The sequence below is a fragment of the Hoplias malabaricus genome, chromosome 16, assembly GCF_029633855.1.
Source record: "Hoplias malabaricus isolate fHopMal1 chromosome 16, fHopMal1.hap1, whole genome shotgun sequence".
Taxonomy (NCBI): Eukaryota; Metazoa; Chordata; class Actinopteri; order Characiformes; family Erythrinidae; genus Hoplias; species Hoplias malabaricus.
This window is the reverse complement of record NC_089815.1, coordinates 30,279,326-30,292,608: the sequence shown is the minus strand read 5'-3', so window position 1 is coordinate 30,292,608 and position 13,283 is coordinate 30,279,326. Positions and strand designations below refer to the sequence as shown.

Genomic DNA, 13,283 nt, shown 5'->3' with positions numbered 1-13,283 from the left:
ACACTATTATTTAATTAACTCTTTATATAATGTATTTTTTTATTTGTTTTTAATTTACAGTGAATTTATACCAGTTAGAAAATTAAATTAATTAAACTACTGCAGTTTCAAACCTGTTCCTGGTGGAGAAGGATGTCACGGACACTGTGAAAAAAGAAGTTTACTGAGCTGAGATTTCCACAATTCTACATCATCATCATCAGTAGGAGTAGGAGTGGCTTGATTTAGCACTAAATCAAGCCACTCCTACAGGCTATAAATATGTACACAGCCCCAGACTGACAGGCAAAGGCGGTGGATTATGTATAATTTACAAAAATAATTTAATTATTAACCAAAAACATGGTTACAACTGTACTTCCTTCGAAATCATGTACATTAACATACTTAACCCCGCCACAAATAAGAACACTATCTCCTTATTAAACATTTATAGACCACCAGGGCCCTATTCAGAATTTATAAAAGAATTTGGTGAACTAGCTGCTAATTTAGCAGTGTCATGTGATAAGTTAATAATTGTAGGAGACTTTAACATTCATTTTGAGAAAAGTGATGATCCCCTAAAAAAGGCGTTCACATCAATCATAGATTCTGTTGGGTTCACACAAAATGTATCAGGTCCTACTCATTATTGTAATCACACACTAGACTTGGTTTTGTCCCTGGGCACGAACATAAAAAACCTAAATATTCTCCCTCAGTCTTCCACAGTCTCAGACCACTACCTAATTTCATATGAACTGAGTTTAGATATTAAAAAATGTACATGCCCACATTATTATCTAAAGCGCTCACTAACCCCATCTACAGCCCCTAAATTTACTGAAAACATCACTGATTTATTGACCTCAGTCAGTAGTCCAGCAGACCCACTGGAGCTGGATAGACTAACGGACTACTTAGATAACACTCTTCGATTAACTTTAGATAGTGTAGCACCGCTGAAGCGTAAAAAGCTACAACAGAAAAAACTCGCTCCCTGGTATAATGAAGAAACACTCACCTTAAAACAAACCGTAAGGAAATTAGAGCGGAAATGGCGGTCGACTAAACTGGAAGTATTTCACTGTGCCTGGAAAGACAGCCTTATCCAATATAGAAAGGCACTCGTCAGTGCACGTTCAGCACATCTGTCCTCACTGATTGAAAATAATAAACACAATCCTAGAGTACTCTTTAATGTAATCTCTAAACTTACAAACAATCGGACAGCTACTGATCCACAGATCCCAGCCATTCACACCAGCAATGCTTTTATGGACTTTTTTAACAATAAGATTGAAAATATTAGACAAACAATAAATACCATATTACTAAATCCAGCCTGTCTGTCATCTGGTGTGGATGATATAGAACAAAACATAGAAGAAAGACTAGAGGACTTTGACCCACTACCACAGCTAGAACTGGAGAAAATCATCTATTCGTCAAATTGTACGACCTGCACACTTGATGCAATACCAACAAAACTATTTAAAGAAGTATTACCAGTCATAATCAATCCCATTTTAACAATCATAAATTCATCCCTTAGACTAGGTCACATACCCAAAGCATTTAAACTAGCAGTTATTAAGCCCCTAATCAAAAAACCGAATCTTGATCCTAGTGTACTATCCAATTACAGACCCATCTCTAACCTTCCCTTCATATCTAAGATCTTAGAAAAAGTTGTGGCCCAACAACTTAGGTCATACTTGCATAAGAATAACATATATGAAAAATTTCAATCTGGTTTTAGGCCACACCATAGCACCGAAACAGCTTTAGTTAAGATAACAAACGACCTTCTTCTCGCCTCTGATCGAGGCTGCGTATCCATGCTAGTTCTACTAGACCTCAGTGCAGCTTTCGATACAATTGATCATACTATTCTGCTAGAAAGATTAAAAAACATGGTTGGAATAACAGGAACAGCCCTATCATGGTTTAAGTCTTACCTCACAGATCGCTATCAGTTTGTAAACGTAAATAATGTTTCTTCTACTCATACAAAAATGAGATTTGGAGTTCCCCAAGGCTCCATTTTAGGACCTTTACTATTCATATTATACATGCTGCCACTGGGCAGAGTTATTAGCAGGCATGGCATTACCTTCCACAGTTATGCAGATGACACACAGTTATACATATCAGCCAAACCAGATGACAAACCTACACTAAAGAAAATGGAGGACTGTGTTAAAGAAGTGAAGCATTGGATGTCATACAATTTCCTTCTGCTAAACAGCGACAAAACCGAGGTTCTCCTTCTAGGTCCAAAACCTGCTATAAATAAGGTATCAGATTTAATACATAATTTTGACTTCCCTGTTCTCCCGAGCTCATCAGCTAAAAATCTGGGTGTTATAATTGATTCAGATCTATCATTTGATCAGCATACAGGTAACATTACAAGAATAGCTTTCCTACATCTTCGGAACCTCGCTAAGTTAAGAAATTCCTTATCCCTCCCAGATGCGGAAAAATTAATTCACGCTTTTATTACATCAAGATTAGATTATTGCAATGCACTTTTATCAGGATGCTCCAGCAGAAACCTGAGTAAACTCCAGTTAATTCAAAATGCTGCAGCCAGGGTCCTCACTAAGACTAGAAAATTTGATCATATCAGTCCAGTCTTATCGGCCCTTCACTGGCTTCCAGTTAAATTCCGTATTGATTACAAAATTCTTTTACTCACGTATAAATCCTTACATGGTCTCGCCCCTGAATACCTGCGAGACCTCATCACACACTATGAACCACCAAGATTACTCAGATCTCAGGGCGCCGGCCTCTTACTAGTACCCAGAATTCATAAGACTTCAGCGGGGGGGAAAGCCTTCTCCTACAAAGCCCCTCAGCTCTGGAACAATCTTCCAGCTAGTGTTCGGGACGCAGACACAGTCACTATGTTTAAGTCTAGGCTCAAAACACACTTGTTCAGTTTAGCCTTTGGCAACTAACCTCTGTCTAGTTTAAGGTTGTCGTTTCAGGAACTCATGGACATGGAGAATCAGGGTAAACCTGGATGATGTGCTCACAATTTCTCTTGCTTGGAACGAAAGGATGTCTTTGCCTGAGCTCCTTCTGGTTTCCCTACTCCCAGTCTGTTACAGTCTGATCCGTCACTACACTAAAATATTCACATGCTCTTATTCTCTGCTGCACTCAACTAAACTAACTGCTTCCCTTTTACTGTTTTACTGTTTTTTTCTGAGAGAATGGTGGCCCACTGATGGAAGACTGTTTGCTGGATTCTCCTGCAGACCAGACCAGCTGCTCACCTTATTATTATTATTATTATTATTATGTAGCATAATGACACTTCATTGGTGATCATTTAAAATTCAATCTATAGTTTGATCAGAGGAGGATGGGTCCCCTTTGTGAGTCTTGGTTCCTCCCAAGGTTTCTTCCTCCAGCCTCGAGGGAGTTTTTCCTTGCCACTGTCGCCTTAGGCTTGCTTGCATTGGGCTTTTATTTAAATGTTCTGTTTTGAAACTGTGAAGCTGCTTTGTGACAACGTCAGTTGTAAAAAGCGCTATACAAATAAATTTGATTTGATTTTGATTTGATCATCATCTTTCCACATAAAGCTCTGGAGGTGGAGAACCAATAAATACTGGGTTTGTGTTGGAGATGTGGGCACAGCTGGTTCCATTCACAATCACTAGAAAACTATATGGAGTCCACAATATCTTCTTCAACCAAACGCTTACCTCCTGAGCACTCTTCCTCACTGTGAGCACAGCTCAAACCCTGGAATATTATGGAAGAATTTACACAATCGGTGGACTTTCCCTTTAACTAACTCAGGTGCAATAAGAAGTCAGTGGGTTAAAATGGCCACAAGGTGGCAGCATTAGAACAAAAACAGACTGGGGTGTTACACCGGGCTCCAGACGTTTATAATGCTCCAATCTGGCAACCGGAAAGTTAGGTTTTCAACGTAAAAATGAGGAACGTGGAGTATATTCCACAGTATTCCGTGTTACATCAGTGTTATAATGAACATTACATCATTAACTCATTCATTCATCTTCTGAAAATACTGAACTGTGCTGAAGGTCACGGTGGGCCCTGAACCCACTCAGAACCACTGAGCAGAAACCCACCACGGACACAGCACCAAACACTCACCCACACTCTCACACACTCACACACACACACACACACACACTCACACACTCTCACCTGTGGATGTCTGTCAGTGTCCTGGACTCAGTGACGCCTCCTTGTGGCTAACGATATCACCTCCTCTGCTCTAACACGTGTGTGTGTGTGTGTGTGTGTGTGTGTTTTCATCTGAACAGCAGCCTGAATTGAAATTTAAGAAAATGTTTTAATTTTCCAGTAAAGTTACTATTTTGGAGACATATGTTCTTCTTTGGACAGGGACGATATGCTAATTCACTTAGTTAAGGAGGCGGGGCCATGCAAATTCCTCCTCTGAAGACACTGCTGTGTTTGTTGTTGTACTGGTGTTGTTCTGAGAGCGAGGGCGGTGGTGTTTTATATTTATACTCACACTTCTCTCTGACGGTGGTCAGCCGTGTGTGTGTGTGTGTGTGTGTGTGTGTGTGCACGTGTGTGTATGTGTGTGCACGTGTGTGTGTGTGCGTATGTGTCTGTGTGTACGTGTGTGTTTAGTGTGTGTGTGTGTGTGTGTATGTGTGTGTTTAGTGTGTGTGTGTGTATACGTATGTGTGTGTGTGTGTGTCTGTACGTGTGTGTGTGTCTGTGCGTGTGCGTGTGTGTACGTGTGTGTGTGTATACGTGTGTGTACATGTGTGTGTGTATGTGTGTGTGTGTGTATACATGTGTGTGTGTGTGTGTGTGTGTGTGTGTGTGTGTACGTGTGTGTGTGTATACATGTGTGTGTGTGTGTGTACGTGTGTGTGTGTATACATGTGTGTGTGTATACGTGTGTGTACGTGTGTGTTTAGTGTGTGTACGTGTGTGTGTGTATACATGTGTGTGTGTGTACGTGTGTGTGTGTATACATGTGTGTGTGTGTACGTGTGTGTGTGTATACATGTGTGTGTGTTTAGTGTGTGTGTGTGTGTTGCTGACTAAGAGCTTCAGTAAAGAGGATGTTGTCCTCACCGTATTCAGCTCCTTCACTACAACATTAACGTGCTCTTTTCTTTTCGAAGCCCATTGTCTGACCCCAGCACAAGCAGCCGGACTGTTTCCTGATTAAATATAATATCAGTTTAAAGCCTGGTCTGTGCCTTTGACACCTGCACATCAACCTTTCAGAAGAATCAGGAACCAATTATGCACATGTTTTTTTAATCATTTTAAACATTTACAACTATTTAAGACAAAAAAAAGGAAGTTACAAACAGAGGTTGTTTTCTGCATTTGTTTTCGCATTCATTTCAAAATGTTACATAAATAGAACTCATATTTATAAATATCTCTTTTTTTATAAACATATAAATAGTTTTTTGAAACATAAATACATTAAATGCTGGAGTGAAGTACGTAAATGTACAGCAGCAGCGACATTATACAGCTTTGCATTTTTTAACACCACTTCTCCATCCGCCGCGTCTCCGGAGGGTGGAGTCGTTTATACGTGTGGGGGTTGAGTCGTGGTTGATTTGCTTTTCGCCAGAACGCTGGCCGTGGCCCTTGTGTACCGTTAATCCAGCATTGTTTTAGGTCTTTCCCCAAAAAAGAGGAGCAATAAGTCAATACTGTCCAAATCCAAAAGGCCGTCCTTTACACACTCTGCAGGAGACAGAGAGAGAGAGAGAGAGAGAGAGAGAGAGAGAGAGAGAGAGAGAGAGAGAGAGAGAGAGACAGCGAGAGAGAGACAGAGAGAGACAGAGAGAGAGAAAGAGAGAAACAGTGAGAGACACAGAGAGAGAGAGAGAGAGAGACAGAGAGAGAGAAAGAGAGAAACAGTGAGAGACACAGAGAGAGACACAGAGAGAGAGAAAGAGAGAGAGAGAGTGAGACAGAGAGTGTGACAGAGAGAGAGAGAAAGAGAGAAACAGTGAGAGAGAGAGAGAGAGAAAGAGAGGTAGAGAGAGAGAGAGAGAGAGAGAGAGAGAGAAAGAGAGACAGAGAGAGAGAAAGAGAGAAACAGTGAGAGAGAGAGAGAGACAGAGAGAGAGAGAGAGAGAGAGAGAGAGAGAGAGAGAGAGAGAGAGAGAGAGAAGAGAGACAGAGAGAGAGAAAGAGAGAAACAGTGAGAGAGAGAGAGAGACAGAGAGAGAGAGAGAGAGAGAGAGAGAGAGAGAGAGAACACGGTTAGATGTGTCTGTGTTTTCTGAGGCATTTTGCATTTAAAACAGTGTAAAAGAAGAAGAATGATTTAAACAACATCAGATCCCACGTGTTTCTCATGTGAAACGTTAAAAACTGTGAAGCACAAGCCTCCAAATCTCTCCGGAAAAAAACTTTCCACTGAGTCTGTACCCGTTCTGACCGAGAGTGCAGTTTAAACGAGCTGAATTCACTCATTTCGAGGGCTGTCCGGATATTTTTGGAGACACAATGTCCATTTACACGAAAGGAACCAAGAATGATATCAAATTTGTTTCAGTTGGATGAGTGTAACTCATAATGGACCCAAATGGACCTGGAAAATCATCTGACTGCCTCAGTGGCGCCCTCCTGTGGCTCAAAAACAAACCCACTCTCCCCCTATCTCCCACTGCATCCTCAAACATTTGTAGACACTCTTTATAACCGCAGACACACGTCCAGTTTCACACACAGCTCAATGCCAAGAGTGGGCTGTAAAGGTATAAACAACACCCCCAGCACTGACTGTGTTTATGTGAAGGCTGAAGGCCATCAGATCCTCGCAGCAATGTTCTAGTCTCTACCCCAAGGCCTTCCCATAAAAGCAGAGGCTGTTTCTGCTGTGTTCAGAGCGCATTCCTAAGAAAGATGTGAGACGTGTTTTTAACGTAAAACGCTGCCAAAGAGTCGACGTGCATCATTTCCACCTGAAAGAACCTTGTAGGCTCAGCTCCCTCACCTCTGACGATGTTGTCGTCTCTTTTTAATTCACAGAGAAATGATGCCCACATGCTTTTTATGTAAATCCCCAGCTCCGGAGCGAGGCCCTTTCTGCGGATCTGATGTAAACACGGCGCTAAAAGGCTGTGAATCACTGCCCACCGCTTGGCGCCAGAGAAAACCCTCGCTGTGATGTAATGGCGTGAATTTCTGCTGTAAATGCCTCGATGCCTCGAGGCTGTGAGGAGAGCTGCCTCTCTGCTGCCTTCCACTCTTTCATGTCTCTCTGTGTTTACGTGACTCAGGTGCAGGATTTCCTGCTCACTGTGTGCACCAAAGGCCAGAGGAAAGACCAAATAAACGACCCTTCTCCATCGGTTTAGCTCTGTTTTGGCTGTGATTTTAGATCAGTTCGGTTCCGTTTAACTGCAGCTTGGATTCATTTGGCTCTAACTGGCTCTGTATATTCACTCTGTTTCACTGAATTGTAGATCAGTTTGCTGGGTGCGGTCGTATGACCCCTATATGGCGGTTTTAAGAGTATTTAGCTGTATTTTAGCTGGATTTACTCTGTTTTGGCTGAATATTTAAACGTAAATGGCTAATCATGTGTCTTCAGCAGGATGTAGCTCTATTTTGGCTTTATTTGAACTCAGCTTGGCTCTTGTTTTTTGCTGCGCATGGCATTTACACCCTAATGTCTTCTTTAATTTTATTGAATATCGTCAAATGTAAACGTAAATGTGTGTTTATTTATATTTTCTTAATTGTTATTGTTTACAATCCTAATATTTCTCTTGTTATTTTACTTTTCATCACTGTATTTTAGAATTTTGGAAGTTTCTTGTCTTTTAGCTTTTGGATTGTTTTAATTTTTCATCCATTTTTTAAAGCACTTCACATTTGATTGATGAGAAATAAATTGCTGCATAAATAAAGTTTGACTCATCGATTGATGGATACATTAATGTTAGTTATTCCTGAAATGGCAGGCTTTTCAGCAGCTACTAATTTGACTAAAATTCTACAGTAATCTGCTCTGAATTACCCCTAATCTCCTATGAAATGTACCTGCAGTTTCTGTGGGTCGTTAGTTTTGAGCGGTGCTTTAAAGAGTTCGTATCCCTTCTCTGTTTTATACATTAGTGTATATCAACACTGACCGTGCTTCACTACAAGACCCTACACATTTATAAGGAGTGTATTACGAGTGTTTGGAAGCAGCCGCACAGGGAGCAGTGTGTGGTTACGAGGTTTAAAGAGGAGTCTCTTACCAGGAGAGGTTGGAAGCAGCTGGGTAATGAGCCGGTTGGCAGCCCATCCCGCTGAGCGTCCCTATCCTGTCCATCTTGTGTCCGAAGCAGCCGCTGCGGGTGGAGCTGCTGGGTTTCTTGGAGCCCGCTTTTGTGCGCCTGGGGTTGGGCTGTTCGTTCATGATCCTGGCCCACATTCCCTTGGCCCTGGTGTCCATCCGAAGGTCCCTCAGAAGCCGGGCTCGGCTCTCCAGGGCCTGCTCGGCGTCTCTTGAGATCAGCAGGTCGGCCAGCTCTTCCCCCAGCAGCTCCCTCAGAGTCTACACAAAAGACAGGATCCAGAAAACACTGTTCTGTAGGTTCTCTCTCTCTGTGTCACAATTTAAACAACGGTTTTCAAAGGAGCTGAAGTGGATCTACGCTGTGAGATATAAAGCGTGTCCTGCACAGCTACGTCAGGAAGAGGACACCGAGAAAAACCTGTGGACACCTCACCAGAGGAGACATCAACTGCCCAGATGTGGCACCTCAGCTGCTGACAGACACAGTGCTCATGGGAACGGGAGGAGAGTAGGGGCTTAGGGCTTAGACTTAGACTTCTTTTAAAAAGCGAATTAAAAGACACATAAATGCAGCAGACTATGGTTCCCTTATGTTCCCAACGTACTGAAGATGTTTCATTAAATGTTCCTTCACCTCAGAGAGGGACTCTGTCACAGCTTCTGCTCTTAAACCAAGAGTTTCACTCTGAAAATACCTGGATGTAACACGTCTCTGAAAAGAAAGCTATATCTTTATCAAACAAAGGAGCTACTGGTCGTAAGAGTGAAGTATGTACAGTACGTGACGTACAGAAAACACCGCACATTTTGAAAGTGGTCTGTAACAGAATGAAACGATGTCTCCTTCAGGACAGAGACTAATTCTCTGTGTGTGGTGCGGCGTCCCACACAGTCTCCAAATATCAGTGAGGAGTAAAGAGGACTGAGGTCTGAGTGTTGTTTTGTAATCCGTCCTCGTGCTTCTCCCATGTTTCTCTCTCCACATGTGTCTTGGCGCTGAGTGGGAGGTAGATCAATAAGTGCTCAGTTGTCCTCATGTGCTTTAACAGAAATGACTGCAACTGCTACTGCATCAGAACAAATTCCGTGCAGCTTTCTCAGTACGTAATAAACCCATGTAAATAAAACAGTAAAACCCTTACTCTATCTTTGACCTCATAACTGTGGGTTCATTTGAAAATCCACTCCCGTGAAGGAGATGAAACTACGAAGAGCAGATCGGTGACTCTCAGGACATTCCTTGGACTTTGGGAAGCCACTGGTTTAGAAACATTTCTAGAGAAATCCAACAATAACAAAGAAGTGTGCTTTTCCGTGAAGTCGATAAACCCACCAGGGTTAGAAATCCAGTCTCAGAAAAACCATCAGCATCACATGCACCCTCCACAGTGACTGAAAACACAACCTCTGTGTGACTGTTAACGCTTACGGCCGCTTCAAAACAGAGTTAAACATCGTAAACCATTACAGATCAAGTCCAAATTCCAAAACAAACTCTCCTGCTCTATAAAGACTTTCTGCTGCCAAAGTGTACACTACACACGTGCTTTACCTTCACTCCTCCACGTAACAGGAGCTCTGTGTTAAGCCTGAAGTCCTGCACGCGCCAAACAAGTATAGATCAGCCATCGCCGAGCATCAGCTGTCGTAGATTTTCAAGTAAAAGGGAGAGGAAACGTGCGCAACATCGATGCGTAAAAGCGCAGTAATGCGCACCGTACCTTCTTTGCGTATTCACTAACGTGCTTCAGAGAAGGTTGCGCACGTTTAAAACGGTTTGTTTTTGGAGAAGCGCTAAGCCCGAGCTGCTGGAGGAGGTTAGATGGAGGGTGTAAAGCTGCACCAAAAACACTTTACACGCGCGCAAACGGAGCGCTTTCCTTTTGCTCTCCGCGCACCTTGTTCCATCTTAATTCCACACTCCTGCTGCTGATTAGCTGCAAAAAAGGCCTCAGGTGTGTGAGTGTTTGAGGGTATGTGTGTGTGTGTGTGTGTGTGTGTGTATAAGTCCTCTAAAAAAACCTTTACGCTTTTTACGCACGCTGGCACGAATTCTGAGCGTTTACGCACGGATTTAAAATCTCTATCCATCCGAGACTGAGCTTTTTACGGAAGTGAAAGCTGGACAATAAAAAGACAGTACTCAGAAATGACGTTATTGACATGACGCGTGTGTGTGTGTGTGTGTGTGTGAGTGTGTGTGTGTGTGTTGGGAAGGAAGAACAAAATCATATCTAATGGCAACAGAACTAAGTCTGGTGTAAGCTGCTGAGCAAATATTAGAAATCATATGGTAACCATGCGTCTGAAGAGACGAGGATTCACAGAAGCACTCACACTGCGCTCTATGGCACATAATACCGTATTACACCTAATATAAACACGTCCTCACCGCCCAGTCAGGTTCCAGTGGCCTTATCTATAATCTAATGGTGTGTGTGTGTGTGTGTGTGTGTGCGTGTGTGTGCGTGCGTGTGTGTGTGTGTGGCCATCCTCACCTCGTGCTGCGTGTTTGTAGCCGGTCTGCTCTCCACGCTGATGAACACAAAAGCCACCAGCAGCGCAAACGCAGCCCAATGCGCCATCACCGAGTTTTTAAGGTGGATTAGAAAGCGTTAAGGTGGACAGAAAAGCAGAGTTGAGTTGAGCTGAGGTTAAACGCCTGCTTCAGTCTCAAAGCCTCGGCTCTTCAAAGCTCTTCGTTCAAGGCTCGCGCTTCTCTCTGACCACTCGGCTCCCCGCGCGCGCTCTTATAGTGCCCGCCATGACGTCATGAGAACCTGCTCCTGCATGCGTAATGCTTCCTCTCATCTATCCTCCCTCTCTCTCTGTGACACACTCCTACTCCCCCCATCACACACACACACACACACACACGCACACACACTTTACCTCTCTCTCCACCTTTCTCTCTCTCTCTTTCCCTTCATCCCTCTTTCCCCTGCTTCTTTCTACCCCCACCTCTCTTGCTTCTCACCCCCGCTCCCTCACTCCCCCCCAGCCCTCCACCTTTTCTCTGCACCTCCTTTTCCTCCGTCACCTTCTGTTTACCTCTTTTCCTCTTATCCATTCCCTCCGTTAATTCTCTTTATTTATCCCTCCATCACTTCTTCCACCTTCTCTCTGCGTGTCTCTGTTATTCCTCCCCTCCTCTGTTTCTGATCAGTATTCTGTTGTTTAGAGGATGGAGAGAAGTGGAGAGAAGAAAATGAGACATAGAAACACACACCCTGTTCAAACACAGTTTAGAACCTCACACACTGTTCCACTGCAAAACAAAGCCTTGTATCTCCACTCCTTGTCCCATTTAATTCTGGTGACATTAGTTTAAGTTGGGGATGTTATTCCTTTTCCTTTAAAAGTTGTCATTGTTGGAGAGATGAGGTTTATTTCTTATCATTTTCAACAGATGCAGAATAAATAAATTCATATTTTCACTGTCTCCACAGAAGAAACTTCAGAAGAGAAATTAAAACCCTCTCACACAGGAAGCCCTCGACACTGGGAGGATGTGGACAGACACCTGCACACTCTGAGACACGGGAGGCCAACCCACGCAGCGTCACTGGACAGCTCTACACACTGGGGGAGCACGCCCACTGCCCAGGTCCATCACATCAGCCCATGGAGCCTGTACAGGCTGGGGATCGTCCCCCACACACTCACAGAATTCACAGCTAACTGTAATCTACAGGACTCCTGGTCTCGGCCGACTGAGGCATCACCTCGGATGGGATTGAACTGACGACCTCCTGATAATGGGGTCACCTACACACTCACTCACACTCTCACCCAATCACCCACACACTCACCCAGTCCGTCACACACTCACTCAGTCACCCCTACACTCACTCACACAGTCCCCCACACACTCACTCAGTCATTCACAGAGTCACTCAGTCACCCACACACTCACTCATTCACCCACACCCTCACTCACACACTCACTCACACACTCACTCACTCAATCACCCACACACTCACTCAGTCCCTCACACACTCACTCAGTCATTCACACACTCACCCAGTCACCCACACACTCATTCACATACTCACTCGGTCACCCACACACTCACTCACTCACACACTCACTCACTCAGTCCCTCACACACTCACTCAGTCACCCACACACTCACTCAGTCATTCACACAGTCACTCAGTCATTCACACAGTCACTCAGGCACCCACACACTCACCCAGTCACCCACAAATTCACTCACTCACTCACTCACTCACTCACTCACTCAGTCACCCACACACTCACTCACTCACTCACTACTCACTCACTCACTCACTCACTCAGTCATTCACACACTCACCCAGTCACCCACACACTCACTCAGTCCCTCAAACACTCACTCATTCGCCCACACACTCACTTACCCACTCACTCACTCACTCACAAAGTCCCCCACACACTCACTCAGTCATTCACACAGTCACTCAGTCACCCACACACTCACCCAGTCACCCACACACTCACTCACACACTCACTCATTCACCCACACACTCACTCACTCACTCACTCAGTCCCTCACACATTCACTCAGTCATTCACACACTCACTCAGTCCTCCACACACTCACTCAATCACCAACACACTCACTCAGTCCCCCACACACTCACTCAGTTATTCACACAGTCACTCATTCACTCACACTCAGTCAGTCACTCACACACACACACACTCAGTCATTCACACTTTCACTCAGTCACTTACACTTTCACTCAGTCACTCACACACTCAGTCATTCACTCACACACTCACTCAGTCACTCATTAACTCACACACTCACTCAGTCACTCATTCACTCACACACACACTCAGTCCCTCACACACTCACTCAGTCACCCACACACTCACTCAGTCACCCACACAATCACTCATTCACTCACTTACACACTTAGTCAGTCAGTCACTCACACACACACACACTCACTCAGTCACACACACACTCACTCACTCATTCACTTACATACTCACTCACTCACTCACTC

The 13,283-nt window shown here is 43.9% G+C and overlaps 1 protein-coding gene across 1 annotated transcript; it reads right to left on the bottom strand.

Moving 5' to 3' along the window:
- Window positions 1–5,340: 5,340 nt before the first annotated feature.
- Window positions 5,341–10,993, bottom strand: nppc (natriuretic peptide C). Its single transcript, XM_066648305.1, has 3 exons — window positions 10,783–10,993; window positions 8,244–8,542; window positions 5,341–5,727 (listed from the first exon to the last, which is right to left on the bottom strand). Coding segments are annotated over exons 1-3 (387 nt in total). The 5' UTR covers window positions 10,870–10,993; the 3' UTR covers window positions 5,341–5,726.
- Between the last annotated feature and the right edge of the window lie 2,290 nt (window positions 10,994–13,283).